Genomic DNA, 19322 nt, shown 5'->3' on the forward strand with positions numbered 1-19322 from the left:
TGAGACTGACCTTTTAGATATACACACTTACCAAAAAGCCACAATATTTAGAAATGTCATGTCTTCATAGAGATAGAGGAACACATAATGAAACAAAATAGACAAGTTTAGAAACATTCATAATGTTGAAATGGCATTAGTTTATGATAGAACATTTCAAATCAGTGGGGCACCAGCAGTTGGGATGCAACTATTGGCTACCCATTTGGGAAAAATTAAGCTGAATCCCTACCTTATGCAAAAACAAATTAAAAATTGCAACTGTAAAAGTACCAAAAGAGAATCTGGACTATATATTGGCCAGTATTGGGGTTTAAAATCAGTACCTTACCTTGTGCTTTCTGGGCTTGCTTGGCTGGCACTGTACCACTTGAGCCACATCTCCAGCCAAGCTTTTAGCTGGTTATTTTGGAGATGGAGTCTCATAGACTTTTCTTCCTGAATGGATTTGGACCATGATCCTTCAAATTGCAGACTACTGAGTAGCTAGAGCCACCAGCACCCAACTGGAATATTTTTGTATTAGAATGGAGAAGGCTTTTCCAAGCAAGACTTCAAAACCTAGAACCTAGGGCTGGGAAGGTGGCTCAGTGGTAGAGCACTTGCCTTGCAGGCATGAGGCCCTGGGTTCGATTCCTCAGCACCACATAAGCAAAAAGAAAAAGCTGGAAGTGGCATTGTGGCTCAAGTGGTAGAGCACTAGCCTTGAGCTGAAGAGCTGAGGGATAGTGCCCAGGCCCAGAGTTCAGGCCCCACGACCAGACCCAAAATAAATAAATAAATAAATAAATAAAAAACCTAGAACCTAAGCCAGACACAGTGCTACATGCCTGTAGTCTCAGCTGCTCAGGCAGATAAGGCATGAGGACTTTTTTTTTTGTCGGTCATGGGGCTTGAACTCAGCCTGGGCGCTAATCCTCAGCTCTTTAGCTCAAGACAAGCGCTCTACTGCTTGAGCCACAGCACCACTTCTGGTTTTCTAGTGGTTAACTGAAGATAAGAGTCTCACAGGCTTTTCTGCCATGGATGGCTTTGAACCGTAATCCTCAGATCTCAGCCTCCTCAGTAGCTAGGATTATAGGCCTGAGCCACTGGCTCTCGGCTAGGCATGAGGACTTTTTTAGCCCAGAAACTTCAGTCTAGTCTGAACAACACAGTGAGACTCCCATCTTAAGACAACAAAACAACCCAAAAGCCATAAAAATAGAATAATAATTTTTTACATAAAAAATTAAAACTTCTGTGGGGAGAAAGACACTAACTTTGTAATATCAATAACCTGGCACATAGGTAAAACATAAGTAACAAACCAGGGGAAAGTATCTTTGCTATACAAAAATCAGGGTTAAAGTTGCTATCTCTGTCTTAAATCTGTCTTGTCTTCTGGGAATCAATAAGGAAAAGGCAAACAATCCATTTAAATGGATCAATAACTTGGTAATTTAAGGAAGAAGTAAGAGAATTAAATGAGAATGGATGCACAAGCTTACTACTACTTAAGGAAATGTAACTAAAAGAATAATAAAGTCCCATTTTAGGTACTAAAATTAAAAAGATTGGAAAGTTTTAGAGAAATAATCTCTGGAATACAAATTGGTACAATTTTTTTGGTATGTGTGTGTCTGCTGGTCCTGGGGCTTGAATTCAAGGCCTGGATGCTGTCTCTGAGCGTTTTTTCTCAAGGTTACTGCTCTACCATTTGAATCACAGCTCCACTTCCAGCTTTTTGGAGGTTAACTGGAGACAAGAGGCTCTTGGGTTGGTCTCCCTGCACTGGCTTTAAACCATGATCTTCAGATCTCAGCCTCCTGAGTAACTAGGATTTACGGCATGAGCCACTGGAACCTGGCTTGGTACAGTTTTTTTATTTTGTCAGTTACAATGAGAATATTTTTTATTTTTATTTTTTGATAATACTAAGGTTTTGCAACCAAGGCTTTGTGCTTGTGTTCTACTGCTTCAGCTAGTTATCAGCCCTTTTTATTTTCCTGGTAGACTCTTTGAGTTTTTGCAGGAGAGCTCTTGAAACTCTTACCATTAACCACCAAAAAGCTAGAAGTGGAGCTGTGACCCAAGTGACAGAATGATAGCCTTGAGCAGAAAAGCTCATGAACAGTGTCCAGTATCCAGGCCCTGAGCTCAAGTACTAGGACACACAGACACGCAGACACGCAGACACACACACACACACACACACACACACACACCACACACACCACACACACACACACACACACACACACACACACACACACACACACACACACAGAATGTTAAATGTGCATATTCTTCTAAGTTGAGAACCATACCTTGGAACTAGATTTCTGTAAAGCTTTACTACTACAGAAAGCCCAACTTGAATAGCCACAAGTTTTTTCTAGATCACCCTAATCCAATTGTACATATAAAGCTGGAGACATGGCTCAAGCAGTAGATACCTGCTATGAGCAAATAGGTTGAGCACTGAGTATGAGGTACTAAATTTTAACTCCAGTACCACACAAAAAAAAGACAGAAATCCTAGGCCATTATGTTCTACTAAAACCTACTCCATACAAAATTATAATAATCACAAATAAATTGTAAATATAAGCCTTGTTAGACATCTTTTGTATCACATACACTTGCAAAATGTCACTAAAAATGTAACTCAAAAGTTACATGATATAAGTTTCTCAAAATAAAGACAGGATTCTATGAGTAGGAATGATGTTTATTTTTAGCCAGTCTATACACAGTTAAAGCAATAGACATACCTCTTATGTGTATTTTAAATCAAATGTGCATTCCTTTGGCCCTGCAGTTCAACTTGTAGGAATACATACTTCAACAGTGCTTCTAGGTATATGTACAGCAACTCAGTGCAGCATGCTTGCGAAAGTAAAAATTTAAAACAAATGTCCATCTGGAGAGATGTGTATTTATGATGTACCTCATACTATGGATTATTTAGTAACAGATCAAAAGTAAAAGATATGTGTCTATATACTATTATGATAAGATCTCTAAGACATTGTTGTATTTAAAAAGTAAGTTGTAAGCTGTCATTGTGGCTCAACCCTGTAATCCTAGCTACTTTGGAGGCAGAGATCAGGAGTTCCAGGCCAGCCTAGACATAAAAGTTCATGAGACCCCATTTCAACCAATGGCTGGGCTCAATGGTGTGCATGCCTGTCATCCCCAGCAACATAAGACAGCATAAGTAGGAGGATCATAGAGCAAGCTGGCCTGGGCATAAGGCAAAAATCTACCTTGAAAGTAGCCAGTGGGAAAGGGGGCTGGAGGTGTGGCTCAAGCACCTATTTAGCAAGCACAAGGCCCCGAATTCAGAACCCAGTACTACTAAAAGAAAAAAACATATACAAGAATAGGGTTGACAGTATGACCCCATTTTTGTAAGGAAAAGAATCTTCCCTTAATAACTGTGAAGATGTGTTAAATAAATATTGTCATGATTTAAAAAAATACTGGTCCTTTTCCTTGGTCCCATTCCCTTGTTTTGGTTAATCCATTTCTCTTCTCTTTTTTACTTTTCCCCTCAGTACTTAGCTATTCAGATTGGGCCTTTCCCTTTAAGTAACTCAGATAATACCTCATTTACTCCGCAAGTATTTTTTGTCTTTTCTACTTTATGCTGAACTTTTGTGGGTTATTGGAATTAATTGATTTCATCTTACCATCAGGGAGCTCAAGTCTAGAAGGGAGATATAGGCCATACATAGAATAATTTGGGATGAGCCGGGTGCCCATTGCTCATGCCTATAATACAAGCTACTCAGGAGGCTGAGATCTGAAGTTCATGGTTTGAAGTCAGCCTGGGCAAGAAAGTCTGTGAGACTCTTATCTCCAATTAAATTACAGAAAAAGCCGGAAGTAGCACTGTGGCTCAAGTGGTACGGTGCTAGCCTTCAGCAAAAGGAGCTCAGGGACTGTGCCAGGTCTAGAGTTCAAACCTCAGGACTAGCAAAAATAAAAATAAATAGGATGGGACAGAATAGAGCTGAGAAGGTTGCCAGAAGAGGGACCTTTTCCCCCAGCTAGGAGCTGACTAAAACTTCTTGTAGAGGGGACACTTGTAATGAGTCTTGAAGGAGTACTATATCTCCTTCAAACCTCAACCCCACCAGAAATGGTCTTGTTGGTTCTTTGGCTCTTCTAAGCACATGGGGAAAAACTGCTGAGTTAGTACCTTTATTCAAGTCCGGGTTTTTCACTTAATACCCATGTGACTTTGGGCAAGTCATTTATCCTCTGAGCCTCTGTTTCCTCATCTGTATAATGGGGCTAATGCCTACTTACCTCTCAGGGCTACTTTTGGGATTGGAGAAGATACATATAAAACTCCAGGGTAAATGTCAAATCTGTAAGATTAGAGACCACTCATGTCTCCTAGCCAGTGTGTAGCACTGGATTATCTAAAAGCTATGTCTGAGGATGATTCTGAACGAAAAGGTAGGTCTGGCCCTAGCCAGGCTTTGGGATGTGGAGGCTGAGAGTAGTACTTGGGGTAGAAGGCATTGCATTTTAAGGAGAAAGCCAGGTATTTGGTCTTGGCATGAATAATTAGAGTACGAGATTTGGGAAAATAAAGCCTAGGTCATAAGTTCTGGTCCTAGTACTTGGTCCTGTTCTGCTGATCCCATCTCTTGATCTCATATCCAGGGCAATAAGGCATGGTAAACCACCATTTGCTATGATATCCATGACAGCTTCAATTCTATCTTGCTTACTCACTAGTGACCTTAAACAATTCACATCACACATATCTGTTCTTACTTTCAGCTCTGTTAAGGACAACATAACCCAGGCCTGGTAGCTCATACCTGTAATCCTAGCTACTCAGGAGATTGAGAGAACGAGGATTACCAGCTCAGGCAAAATGTTTTTGAGACTTCATCTCAATCAATAAAAAGCTGGGCATGATGCCCTGCACCTGTTGTCCCACCTATGTAGGAATCATAAATAGAAAGTTCATGGTCCAGGTATAAATGGGAAACCCTGTTTTTAAAAACACTTAAAGTGGGTGGGAAGGTGGCTCAGTGGTAGAGTGCTTGCCTTGCATGCATGAGGCCCTGGGTTCGATTCCTCAGCATCACATAAATAGAAAAAAAGCAGGAAGTGGTGCGCTATGGCTCAAGTGGTAGGGCACTAGCCTTGAGCTGAAGAGCTGAGGGACAGCACCCAGGCCCAGAGTTCAGCCCCATGACCAACAAAAAACTAACTAAATAAATAAAAACACTTAAAGTAGGTCTGGGTTAGTGCTCAGTGGCAAAGCACTTGCCTAGCAAGTGCAACATCATAGGTTCAATCCCCAGAACTTAAAAAGAAAAAAATAGGGGTTGGGAAGGTGGCTCAGTGGTAGAGTGCTTGCCTTGCATGCATGAGGCCCTGGGTTCAATTCCTCAGCACTACATAAGCAGAAAAAACTGGCAGTGGTGTTGTGGCTTAAGTGGTAGAGTGCTAGCCTTGAGCTGAAGAGCTGAGGGACAGCGCCCAGGCCCAGAGTTCAAGCCCCATGACCAGCAAATAAATAAATAAATAAATAAATAAATAAATAAATAAATAAAATACAGTTTTTAATATATACATATATTTTTAAAGATACTGTACAGCAGGGTTACAGTTACATGAGTAAGCTAATGAATACATTTCCTATCGAGCATTGTTGCCCCCTCTAAAATACAGTTTTTAAAAATCCATACAAGAAAAAATACCTAGAGCAGCCAGGCCCAGAGGTTCATACCTATAATCCTAGCTACTCAGGAGGCTGTGATCTAAGGATCACTGTTCAAAGCCATCCAGAGCAGGGAAAGCCATACTCTTATCTAACCAGCAAAAAAAGCTAGAAGTGGAGCTGTGGCTCATGAAGTAGAGTGCTAGCCTTGGACAAAAAAAAAAAAAAACCCAGGAACAGTGCCCAGGTCCTGAGTTCAGTCCTCAGGATGGACAGACAGACAGACAGACAGACAGACAGACAGACAGACAGACACACACACACACACACACACACACACACACACACACACACTCTAAAGCAAAATGGTCTATGGAAAAGGAGCATGTGATAGAACACCTGCCTGGAAAGTGCAAGGCCTTAAGTTCAAACCCCAGTTAACAAACCCCACCCCCACCCCCCACCCCCCCACCACAATAGGACAAAATACTATCAATGCATGGGATTTATTGAGGAGTAGATGACAGGTGAGATCATTCAGCTGAATCCATTCACAACATACTTCACGAAGTGGCCTGGCATATAATTTGCACTTAACAATTGCCATTATCAGTATTTATTTCAGCAGACACTTATGGAGTGCTTCTGTGATCAAGGCCTATACAGGTCTCTTGCCCTCTAAGACTTCTTAATCAGTTGGAGAGACTGAGAAGATCTATGGCAGAGGAGAACATGGTGTGAGGTAAATGAGTGGGAGCCCACAGGAAGGGATCTGAACCCATTCAAGGGTTAGTGCAGTAACACAAGTTAACTCAACCCGAGAGCGGAGTCTTTAGGACAGTAAGTTGTAACTAGATATAGAAGGGTGAAGTGTCAAAGAGTATTCTAGGCAGAAGAAATAGTATATGCAAAGGAAGAAGGTAGATGGTATTGGGTAGACCAAAAGGTTCTTAACCTGGAGTTCATGGATCATAGATGGGTTTCCGGAGGCCCACAAAATTCCAGAAATTGGATGCAAAGTGTTGCTTGTGGGTAGCTATGTACATATTTTATATATATATATATATATATATATATATATATATATATATATATATATATAATATTGTGGCATATGTATATATAATACATATTATGTATATACACATATTGTGATGGGGGAGATAGTTCATGGCTTTTATTAAGTGCATAAAGGGCTGTAATCCTAGCCATTCAAGAGACTGAGATCTGAGAATCACAGTTCAAAGCCAGCCCAGGCAGAAAAGTCCTTGTGAGACTCTTATCTCCAATTAACCACTCAAAAAATGGAAGTGGAGCAGTGAGACAGTGCCCAGGCTCTGAGTTCAAACCTCACAACTGACCAAAAATAATTCATGAAAGAATTTGGGTCTCCTCTGAAAAGGTTGAGAATCAATGTTGTTGGTGACAAAGTATCATGTCAGTACATTTTAAATAGAATAATTCAGTAAAATTTGTTTCAGTAAAATTTGTTTCAGAACCATCACATTAGCAGTCAGTCTGAAGAATGGATTGCATTTGGAGACACAGCTTGGAAGGTCTAACGTGGAGTATTGTCATAGGAGATGGAATTGAGCAGGGCTCCTGCGCTGCATGATTCCAGTGGGCCCAATTTATATCGAGGCATTTTAATTTCAAATGACAGAATCAATCCGTTGAGAACTATTACTAAGATAGCTTCAATAGAACTGTTGGGTAGTATAAACTCTTGTAAATTTAGAAGAGGTGAGGCGAAGGCAGGGGCTAAGGGTGGCAATAGGCCAGAGGATTACGAGTTCAGGGTAATAGTGCAAAAAGAATTAAGAAACCTCTGTTAATGTTCACTCGGCATCCAGAGTCTCACACATCATTACTATCTTCCATCCCACTGTTTGAAAGATCCTGGGTAACCCTGGAGATATTTCTTTTCTCTGTAGGTTTTGGAGTGGGATTACTTCTCTGTTCAGAGTCAGGCAAAGTTTCCCAAAGAAAGTAGTGTTTGAAGTAGTCATTCGAAGGTCCATAAAGATTTCAAGAGCTATCAATGGAGAATGGAGAATATCATGAGGGTCTACACAAAGCTTGGAGATGAGAAAGGGTGAATGGAAACAGAGGCATGCAGAGGTGAGGCATGCCTGAGGCAGTTGTCTGGCAAGTGCAACAGGGTTTGTTATTTTTTTCCTTCAGATAGACAGCTGGGTAGCCATGAACAGTTCTTGAGTAGGAAAAGTGGTGTGATCAAATTAGCATTTTAGAAGGAAAGAACATTAGGGAGTAGGCTGATGCAGTAGAGAGAAATAAAGAGATACAGACAGAAAGGCAAGACAGACAAAAAATGGACTGGCAGTGGCGATAGAGCAAAGAGAAGGACTGACAGGTGATTGTGTAGAAGACAGAACCAAAATCTGAGACTAAGGACATAATGGGAGATGGGGGAGATTACCAAGAGTGGAGCTGACAGTAAGTTGGAATGCTTAGGCCTGGTAATGAATTCATTAATTCAATAAATATTTATTCAGGGAAGGGCACTGTACTCAGCACTAGAAATATAGTATTGAACAAAACAGATGCCTGTCTTGATGGATCTTATAGTAGGTGAAGTAACTAAATATATAGAATGTATCTGATGTCTTATGAATGCTCTGAGGAAAACTAGAAAGGGGGTAAAAAATGTTGGAACACCTGTCTGATCATGTAGTATTTGAGCAGAGACTTGAAGAAGGTAAGGGAGTGAGCTATGCACCTACCTGGAAAATGATGTTCCAGCTAGAAGGAACACAAAGTACCAAAACTTTAGGACAAGAGTATACTTAATGTGTGTAAGGAACAGCTAAGAAGCCAGTATGATTGGAGAGACCAAATAAGGGGCAGGGGTAGACTATGAAGTACCCACAACCAATAATATACAGACTTATAGTTTTCTAGGGGACAGAATAAGTGGGATTTAGTGACTTACTTGCTAAGGAAGTAGGAATCATTTAGGTTTATGTTTTGGACACAGGTGATACCTTTTGTTAAAATGGGAAATATAGCTACTAGATCTGCAGTAGTTAAGACTGAGGTAGAGCTGGGCACATGTGGTTCATGCCTGTGATGTCAGATCTCAGGAGGCTGAGATCTAAGAATCACAATTCAAAGCCAGCCCAGGTAGGAAAGTCTGTGAGACCCTTATCACCAATTAATTACCAAAAAAGCCAGAAGTAGAGCCTGTGCCTCAAGTAGTAGAGCACAAGCCTTGAGCCATAAAGCTCAGGGACAGTACCTAGGCCTGGAGTTCAACCCCAAGGACCAGGGAAAAAAAGACAGGTACAGCTGGGTGCCAGTGGCTCATACCTATAATCCTAGCTACTCAGGAGGCTGAGATCTGAGGATCACAGTTCCAAGCCAGCCCAGGTAGAAAATTCTGTGAGACTCTTGTCTCCAGTTAAACACACAAAAAAGCTAGAAGTATAGTACCAACCATGAGTAAAAAAGCTAAGAGACAACATCCAGGTACTGGGTTTAACCCCATTTCCAACACTAAAAAAAAAAAAAAAAGACTGTGATAAATATCCCTGTGACTCTAAAGGCCCTAAGGGCCATCCTTATGGTACTATTCTGTAAGCCTTAGGCTAGATGAGTCTGGGACCCCGGTGAGAAATTCCCTCCTAGAGAGAGCCACACCTCAAGTTATGAAATGGAATGGTATTGCTGAAAAGAGAGTGTAGAACAAAAGTGAAAAAGGCAAAGTGAAAAGGGCCAGAGTGGAACTGGGGAAGGAAGGGACAGGCAGAGGAAGAGAGTGGAGGCAGGGGAGTCAGACAAGCAGGTGAACAATCAGCCAGGGGAGGGCTCAAAGAGCAAGGAATGGGCTCTCCAGAGGAGGCCCTGGTTAAGGACTATGATATGTGGGGAGCGGAAGAAAGTCTATTGGCTTCAATCATCAGGAGGGCCTGGGCGACCTTCTTAAGAACAGTTTCCATGCAGTGGTGGGCGCATGAGGCAGATTGCAGTGGGTTGAAGAGCTCGTGGGAGGTACTGAAGTGGAGATGGCCAGTGTAGACGAATTTCTCAAGAAGTTGAGCTGTGAAGAAGAGAGAGGGACAGAGAGGGGATGTGGGGGCAGACAGAGGGTTTTTATTCCCAGATGGAAGAGACTTGAAGCTTCTATAAATGAGGACAGGAAGGAGGCAACAGAGGGGGAGAGGTTGAGATTATGGAAAAGAGAGGGGATGGTTGCTGTGGAGGAAGAAGCAGGAATGGGTTCAGGAAGCCCAGGTGGAGAGACTGGTCTTTAATAGTTCAGGCCCCCCTCCTCTTTCTCATAGAGAGTGGAAGCAGTGGTGAGCATGTTAGGCCATTGAGAGGATTGGTGACAGAAATATGTCAAAATGTTCAAAGTAACCAACAGAGAGCCCTGCCTAAGCACCTGGATACTGGAACCTAGAGGAAGCTAGAATACTGTGGTTAAGAATCAGGAGGGGGGCTGGGAAGGTGGCTCAGTGGTAAAGCGCTTGCCTTGCATGCCAGAGACTCTGGGTTCGATTCCTCAGCACCACATAAGCAAAAAGAAAAAAGCCAGAAGTGGCGCTGTGGCTCAAGTGGTAGAACGCTAGCCTTGAGCTGAAGAGCTGAGGGACAGCGCCCAGGCCCAGAGTTCAGGCCCCACGACCGGACCCAAAAATAAAAATAATAATAAAAAAAAAAGAATCAGGAGGGACTTCCTGCAGGAAGCAGCATTTGAACAGAATCCTGAAATTCAGATAGGGACCAGGCTGGGCATGCTGATGGAGTAAGGAGCCACCTCATCTGATGAAGGCTGGGCATGAGTAAATGGAATACAGTAATGCTGATGCTACCAATAATGATGGTCTTAATACTTACCATACCTCCCCTGTGACAGGTGCTTTAGCATGCTTGAGTTTATTTAATCCTCACCCTGCAGCATAAGTATTTCCTCATTTGGCAAATAAGGAAAATGAGTCCCAGATTCGTGAAGAAATGGACCCTAGTCCACTCTGCTAGTAGCTGATGGGGCTTCTATTGAAACCCAGGCCTGTCTGACCCCATCAGAAAAGGAAGAGCCCAGTGAGACTGTAGGATGAAGGGGCCTTGTATCTCAACCTGAGGAACCTGAACTTTATGCAGCATTCAATGGGGAGCCAAATGTGTGTGTCTGAGCAGAAGAGATTGGTGCTTGAAGGTAGAGTGTAGGAAGGCTAATGTGGTCCACAAGGGTAGGGAGAAGAAATGAGGAACTGATTGTAATATCAGGAGCTTGATATGGACTAGAGGGAAATAAGTAGTGGGATTGGACTATCATTTGTTCCTCATGACAACCTTGAGAGGTGTGGATGGAATTTTCTTCTTGTTTTAGAGATGAGGAATGGGAGACTCAGATGCCCTGGACTTGAGCCCTGATTCATGTGATTTTGTTGACTCAGTGAGTGTGTGGAACAATGTGTCATTAGGGAGCTCTGAGTCTGAAGGGTGCATATGTGTAAGTGTGTGTGTGTGTGTGTGTGCGCGCGCGCGTGTGTGTGTGCGCGCGCGTGCGCTGTGCCCACATGTGCTTATCTCCCTGTGCAATGAACAGCAGTGCTTCCCCTTGCCTGTCCATTATCCTTCCCATCTATTTCCAATCTAACTTTTTCCTGGATTCCATACTTAAACTGCATCTTCTGAGCTGAGGAGTCTGGGAATGGAATGTTCCTGTTTCCTTAGCTGTTCCCAGAAGATCCACTTTTCCACTTCCAGAGGCACCTGGTCACCTCTAAGCCCTACTGTCTGTCCATCTGCCCCATGAAACTGTGGCCTAGCCGTACTACTGGCATATCAAGTCTGACCCTTGGTACTGCTTAGCAGTACCCTGGGGACAGGTGCTTGTTTAGCAAATGACTTTTCCCTCCCACTGTGGCTGCTTCCATGTGGGCAGGCAGCCACTGTGGGAATTAGATTCAGTTTAGGAGCAGTTAACAATAGCCCCACCATGTTTCTTTAGCTATTGGTTCCCAAGTACCTGATGTGTGTTCTGGATCTTGCAACAGTCCTGGGGGCTTGGCATCTGAGTCCCATTTTGCAGATGAGTAAATGGGGGTTCTGAGTGGGGCAATGAAATGCTTGAGGGAACATAATCTAGAGATACTTAGAGATCTGGGATTTGAACCTGGGTCTCCAAAGCTGAGGGCTTTCCATACTCTTATTTCTATGTGTCTCCTATTTTCTGCCTTTGAGCCTTCAGGAAATACAAATCTTTGTCCTTTAACTGCAGGGTAGATTTTACCCTGAATGCCAAGTTTACTCAGAGGACCTAGTAGGATTTAGTGTGAGACCTGAATGAAGCTCCAAGAACTCTGGGTTCAAATCCTGTCTCTATCACTTTCCCAGGTTTGTGACCTTGGTCAGGTTAGATCTAACCTCTCTGAACTTCAATTCCCTCATCTCTAAAATGCTACTTGTCACAATACAGAGCAGGTTGCTACTATTTATATTAAAATGAAGGTTAAGCACTCTGTCAGAGTCAGAACTGGAGTTTATGTACTCTGGAGTGACTCTTAAGACTGACTCCAAGCTGGGTATGGGGGAGGGCTGTCCCATGAGGGGACCAGCAACAGGCTCCTTGGAGACGGAGTTGGATGTGTTTTTTTGCCCTGGGTAATCTGTCACACTGGCGTCTCTACTTGGACCCCATCCTAGCCCCACCTTCTGGTTCAGGCCCTTCATGTGTCTCCCCTGCTCTGCAAACTAATGCCTCTGCCTCTCTCTGTCACCTGCCGCCTGTGGCCTCTACCCTGCCCTTCCTGGCCCCAGGGAAGAGGAGGAGGAGGAGGAAACTGAGGAAGAGGAAGAGGAAGACGCTCACCAGTTCTGCTGTCCGGCCTCCGAGTGCAGTAGTCCCTCCTCTCGGTAACTGAGAGGACAAGGGCCATTTTCTATGCAGAAGCAAAAGCCTTAACCAGCCCCCACCCCAGCCCCTGCAGATTCCCCTTGGGACCCTGTCCCCTGCTTCAGGAGCCCAATGGGCAAGGATTGTGCCCCCTTCTTCCCTGACCTCATTCTTGGATTCGCCACTCCCCACTGCTGTCTCCCATAGGCTCCAGCCCCTGCATTAAAAAAAGAGCTGGGGCCTTAGGTCTGCCCAAACTGTGGGAGAAGCAGAGCTTGGAGCTTGGAGCTTGGAGCTTGGAGCTTGAAACCCAGACCCTCCTGCACCCGCACTCCCACTTCCCAGGCACCCTGAAGCCTGCCACTCCTGGAGAGGTCTCCAAATGACATCCCAAGGACCTACCTCTGTCCTCTGTGAGCACAAACAGAGATGCAGGGTGCCTAGGGCTCAGAGGACCAGACAGGGCAGGACCCAGCCTGTCTAGTTCCCCGTCGTCGTTCCCTTGCTGTGGCCATGCTGCCATTTCCTCCACTGCTTGAAGGCCTGGTCCCATGGCCCCCCTCCCCTGGCCGCTCCCATAGTGCTCTGTAAATACAATCAGGAGGAAAAGGGCTTTCAGAGTGTGTGTTGCTGTGTATAAAGGAATTTCCATCAATAAAAGCTGATCTCTTCACTCTGTCTGATGTATGTTCCACCCTACTCCACTTCCTTGTCCCCATTCCCACCAGAGCCTTGCCTTCTTTCCTATCTAGGGCTTGGGAATAAGGCCTGGGAGACAGAGTAGGTTTTGATTCGTGGTATTATCAACACCCAAGAGACACTCAATAAATAAATGTGTGAATGGCTCCCAATATGGGCATGCCTTCTGGCCTTCTTCAGCTCATTAGCCTGAGCCAGCTTGAGTTGGCTAATCTTGGGCATGGCCCTTGACCTCTGATACATAGTTTCCCCATCTGGAATGTGCAGAAGGAGGTTGGCTGTATAGGAGGACCTCCAAGAACCCTTCCAGTTCTGACATTCTTTGAGGCTGAGATGCTACCATTTTAAGAAGCTATGATTATATGCAGTTAAGATCCAAGGATTCTGGGACACATTCCATGCAATTCTATAATTTCTATTTCTACAATGTTGTGATGTTTGAATTCTCCCATCCTGTGATTTTAAGATTTAATGATACTGTCATTTAAAACAAAAAATTCCAACAGTGTGATTTTAATATTCTGTGATAGATTCCTTGATCCTGTATTTTTACAGCTCTGATTCTACAACTGGAGGATCTCTGGATCTGAGAGGAAGCCATTTCCCTCAGTCAAAAAGTGACAATAAATAGTCTGTGCACCTGGCTTGAAGCTAAGACTCCTTGAAGGAGGAGGAAGAGTGGATGGTGGAGTTGTAGTGTCCCCACGACCACCCACCTGCTCTACCTTCCATGATGTGTCTGTATGAGAAGCCTAGCCAGGAGATCCTAAAGTGGTGGGCTTATGTCCTGACTTTCCTTCTCAAAGCCCTTGGCATTAAACAAATCTGAATTTACCTTCTGGTTCTGCCACTGGTGGTAACCTTGAGCAAGTCTTTCTTTTTTTTTCCCCTCCTTGACAAGTTACCTCTTTGGGTTCTCATGAAGATTAGTAGGAAAGCTCAGGACATAGGGTCAGAGGCAGGCTTGGGCAAGTGTGCCATAATTGGTTGCTCTTGTTTTGATTAAGGCCCAGTGAGAGTCCTTCCTCTCCTCTTTCCTCCCTCCCTTTAACATTCCATTGATTGCACCTGTAGTTTTCATAGACCATCACCTCATTCCCTCACTCATTGTTTCACTCCATGATTTACTCATCTACTCATTCATATTCTTTTATTTTTCTCTCCTCCCTTCCTTCTCTACTCTTCCTCACTCCCTTATTTACTTTTCCAGACAGCATTGCTTGAGAGCCTACTGGGTACAAAGCCTCAAGCTGAATACTGTGAGATCAAAGTAAGGCTGTGTTCTCCATCTCTCAGGGGACATGAGAGATCCTGAGGAAGTAAGGCAGGGTGCAAAGGACAAACACGATTGAGCAAACAGTGGCTTTTAGGAATGAGTATATCATCATCCTGGTTCAAAGAGGAAGGAGATAGCAACACAGGCAGGTAGAAATTATTTCTGAGAGGGCTGGCTGGAGGAAGAAGGGCATGAGTTGGATGTTGAAGGTTAGTTAAGGTTTGACTAGAGGGCAAGGCGTGATGGGAAATAACATGGATGAAACCCTGGTGGTGGGCTTCAGGGCCTGATTGGAAAATGGTGAGTGGGTTACTCTGTAAACCTGGCTCGCCAGGCTATGTAAATCTAGGTGATCTGTGGCTGAGAGAAGATCATTCTGCCCTTCATTTTTTTTTTGCCAGTCCTGGGGCTTGAACTCAGGGTCTCAGCACTGTCCTTGAGCTTCTTTTGCTCAGGGCTAGTAGTCTACCATTTTGAGCCAGAGCTCCACTTCCAGCATTATCTGTTTATGTGGTACTGAGGAATTGAATCCAGGGCTTCATGCAAGCACTCTACCACTAACCCACATTCCCAGCCTCTGCCCTTCATTTGAATGGAGCTAGAAGGAAGTGGGGAAGGGGTCCATTAAAGGCAGTCAAGGTTAGATGACCATCTTGAGAGCTGTGAGAGTAGAACCCTTTGTGTAGGCAACTAAACTGGATGAATTGGGCAGAGGGTCTGTGTTGTGGGAAGGGAGAAGGTTTGTATTTATATCCTGTGCAAGAGAAACATATCTCCTTGTGCCCTTGCATGGGAGTGCCTGTCTTTGAGGCTGTGTGAGCTGGTGTATGTCTGAGAGAATGTGATGATGTGAAACTGGGTGTGAGGAATTTGGAGAATGTGTGATCAATGTGTAAGGTGGTGACTTTCCGGGCTTGGCTCTCCATGTGTGTATAGGGTGAAGATAATTACAAAGCAAGGTATGAGTGGCTTTTTTCACATATGGGGCTGTGGCTTTTAGGGTGACAGTTGTCAGGCACAGTGCTCACACACATGCTGACACATGTGACCTCTACCTGTCATTTTAGGAGACTGAAGTACCTGCTGAGCAACAGGTATGTGCTGGGCCCTGGCCTGGACATGGCAGGTTTGTGGAGGTGAATTATACCCGGCTACTCCCCCTTAAAAAACAGAATTGGAGGCAGATAATGGACAGACACTTCAAGAGAGAACCATAGCCAGGTCCTAATGGCTTATGCCTGTAATTTTAGCTATCGAAGAGGCTGAGATCTGAGGACCACAGTTTGATGCCAACCCAAACCCAGGCAGAAAAGTCCCTGAGGCTTTTATCTCCAATTAACCATCAAAAAGTCAGAAGTGGAGCAATGGCTCAAGTGGTAGAGTGACAGCCTTGAGTAGAAAAAGCTAAGGGATAGTGCCCAGGCCCTGAGTTTAAGCCCCAGAGCTGACATAAGAGAAAGGGATGAGGAGGAGAGAAAAGAGATGGGGGGGGGGGGCAACAAACAGACAGACAGGCAGACAGACAGGTAGGCAGACAGGCAGACAGGTAGACAGAGACAGAGAATCACAAGTTAGTTGGGCCACCGTAAGATAGATTACATGAGACACAGAGAAAGACGAGGTAGCTGACCCTGTTGGGTTCTGTGAGGGCAAGAGTGAGTCAGAACTGCCTACAAAGGAGGCTATGCCTGCTTGGGGTACTGCAAGGTGAATATGAGCTCACTCAGGCTGGCCAAGTCCCCGGGTATAGGAGAGAGTGAGAATATTATGGACAGAAAGGGGGAAAAAAGCAAGTGTGTTAATGTAAGCCATAGTCTAGGAATTGCAAGTTTCCTACTGTAGGAGGTTTGGGGACTTAAAAGACAGGGTAGGAGGCAGGAAGGGTGCAGTTTTGAGGCTCAAAGTGAGACCCTGGCCTAGAAAGTGGGGATTTCTTTTTTTTTCTTTTTCTTTTTTTTGTGTCCGGTCGTGGAGCCTGAACACTGGGTCTGGGCGCTGTCCCTCAGCTTTTCAGCTCAAGGCTAGCGCTCTACCACTTGAGCCACAGCACCACTTCCGGCTTTTTTTTTTGCTTATGTGGTGCTGAGGAATCGAACCCAGGGCCTCATGCATGCAAGGCAAGCGCTCTACCACTGAGCCACCTTCCCAGCCCGAAAGTGGGGATTTCTTACCCTAGGGACTAAGGGAAAATCATTTTGAGCCTCAATTTGGATTTGTGGGGGTGGGTGGTTCATAAAGCCTAATTTATGAAGTTCACCCTAATTCAGTTGGTTTTTATCTGTCCTTGGCCAGCCAAACCCATGAGTCACTGCTCTTGAAGTCAGGAGTCTCTCCCATCTAACTTCAGTCTTTCTTGCTTCCTCCTGGGTAGTTTCTTCACCCACTTACTCACTCCTTCCACAAATATTTATCCAATGTCTGGCCACTCTGGAGAGGAAACAGGAAACAGAGAATGCAAGATTCTACTCCAAAAGGGACGGGAGAACATGGTGTTCAGATAACTTTGTTTCTGATACTGGGGATAAAACTGAGACCCTCACTCATGCTAGGCAAATGCATGACTACTGAGCAACACCTCTAGCCTCGTGTGTTCAGAAACACATTTGTTTGAATCCTAGCTCCACCACCTCTGAGCTCTGTACCTCAGTTTTCTCATCTGTGTCATGTCCTTCCAGGAAAACAACCTAGCCCTTGCACAATTGCTAGGCCTACCATAAGTAACAGTCAATAAGCCATTCAATAAATGATAGCTACTATTTTTAGAGCTACAAAGAAGCAATAGGAGGATTCCAACCCAAGTCAATGGGCTCCCAGAGCCTAGGTTTACCCACTGTTTACCTAGTCAGTCCTTTAGCCTTGTCTCCTGGTCTCCTGTCAGCTGCTATGCCAAGCCAATCTGGGTTTCAGATGAGAATCCCTGTGGCACTGGAATTGACTAGAAAAACAGCTTGCAAAAGAGCTATGAGAGGAGGAAAAGGTGGCTGCTGTCCTTCTGCACCCCTGCTACTCTCCACTAGCTCTGATCTTGCTATCTTCTTTCAGAGCCCAAGGCCCCTGGCCCTCATCTAGGTGTGTTTTGTTTTGTTTTTCTCTCACTTCCCGTCTCCCCTAGCCTAAGTTGTCATGGGGATAGCCCTCAACATTCCTTGTTTCTTCTTGCCCTCATCTTATGGTATCCATGGCAACAGCCCCCATTCATTTCCATGGTAACTGCATCCTGATCCCATCCCCTGCTGGCTGCCAGGCTCTAGGCATTGCCAGTAAAGGGAAGGAGGAAAAGAAGACCTCCCATCAGGAGCAGCATCTAGGGAGGGTCAGTGCTCCCCCACCATGGGCAGGCCAGCCCCAAATCCACAGGGATTGGCCTGTCCCACTTCCTACCACTTTAGAGCCTTGGCTCACATAGTCCCTTCATTGCTTGTTCCCTAAGCAAGATGCAGCCCACAAGTTTTCCCCCACACCCCACTTCCCAGGAAGTCTTCAAAGCAGCAGGAGGACCAGCACAGGCCTTGGGATCTGCATCCCCAGTCTGTCACTTGGTAGCACTGAGACCATTGGCAGTCATTTTCCCTCTCAGAGCCTTTTTCATCTTCTGTAAAATAGGAATCCTAATTCTTTTCTTCACATTTGCCATGCAGATAAAATAATGTGTGGAAAATGCCTGCCACAGGGAAGGTGAGCAGTAAGTGCGAGTTTATTTTTATTCTACTCAGCCACCCCCAAGCAGAAGGGATCTCTCTCCCACCCTCCCCCAGCACTTCCTCTGTTCTCCAGTCCTGATAAATTTCCGCTTTGGACTGTGGTTATTTGTGTAATATCTTGTTTCCCCCTCTGCAAAGGATGCTCTCATTTCCCCCAAAGAATAGCCAAGCAGACAGTGCACATGTGCGTGTGTGGCAAACACACGTGTGTGCATGTATTCATGTCTAGCTCCAGGTGGCTGGGATTGTGTGCTTTTGTTTCTTGGTGTGTGTGTGTGTGTGTGTGTGTGTGTGTGTGTGTGTGTGTGTGTGTGTGTGTGTGTGTGTGTGTGTGTGTGTGTGTGTGTGTGTGTGTGTGTGTGTGTGTGTGTGTATGCTTTTGGCTGGGAGGAATTCATAAAAAGAAGGGTCTCCTAGGCCCTTTCTGAAGTCCAGGAATCCAGAGAAGAAATTGTCATTTGTTCAGTCCCTGGCACAAATGAAAAACTGAAGTACAGAGAGGAAACATAATATACCCAGGCTCACATTCAATGACAGCCAGGACTGAAACCCAGGTCCACTTAATTCTTACTCTACAGAGTGTGTGTATGTATGTGCACACACGTGTGCATGCATGTATGTGCACACACAACAGACTGATTGATGATTGATTTCTACATGATCAGCACATTCCCAAGTGTTTTGGGAAACTCTTGACTCAAGGGAGTCCATAGCTCCTGTTTCTTCAGTAGTACGATATCAGAAGCAATCCCTTGGGCAGATCCCTGTTTTTGTCAGGCCATTCCTTGCGAAGCTGTGCCAACAGGGCACGTTCCTGCCACTGCTTCGTTTGCAACCAAAATGAGGCGGAATTGCCAAAGAGAAGAGAGCCAAGGGCAGAAATAAGAGAGGTGATATGATAGCATGAAGAGACAGCCAGGGCTCTGTGCTTGCATCCTGACTTCTTCACTTAATAGCTATGTGACTTGATGTAATTTTACATCACTTTTGAATGCCTCAGTATTCCCATCTATAAAATGGGGCTGATGGTGCCTTCCTCAATGAGTTGCAAGAATTCAGTGAGTCTATTGATGCCCTTGCTTTAGGGACAGAAGTGACTGCAGAGTCCTA

General features: G+C 44.6%; 1 protein-coding gene across 4 annotated transcripts in view; it reads left to right on the forward strand.

The window, feature by feature from the left end:
- Positions 1-19322, forward strand: part of Iqsec2 (IQ motif and Sec7 domain ArfGEF 2) — a 105012-nt gene that overhangs the window by 54969 nt on the left and 30721 nt on the right. For 2 of the 4 annotated variants that reach the window (XM_070040437.1, XM_070040438.1), the window contains one exon: positions 12461-14923. The exons of the other annotated variants lie outside the window; for them this stretch is intronic. In XM_070040437.1, the coding sequence (XP_069896538.1) occupies positions 12461-12560 (100 nt within the window). In that variant the 3' untranslated portion in view covers positions 12561-14923. Of the gene's footprint in view, positions 1-12460; positions 14924-19322 lie in introns of those variants that run through there. 4 annotated transcript variants of the gene reach the window in all.

Source organism: Dipodomys merriami, unplaced genomic scaffold (assembly GCF_024711535.1).
Source record: "Dipodomys merriami isolate MVZ:Mamm:240054 unplaced genomic scaffold, mDipMer1.0.p SCAF_3, whole genome shotgun sequence".
NCBI classification, from domain to species: domain Eukaryota; kingdom Metazoa; phylum Chordata; class Mammalia; order Rodentia; family Heteromyidae; genus Dipodomys; species Dipodomys merriami.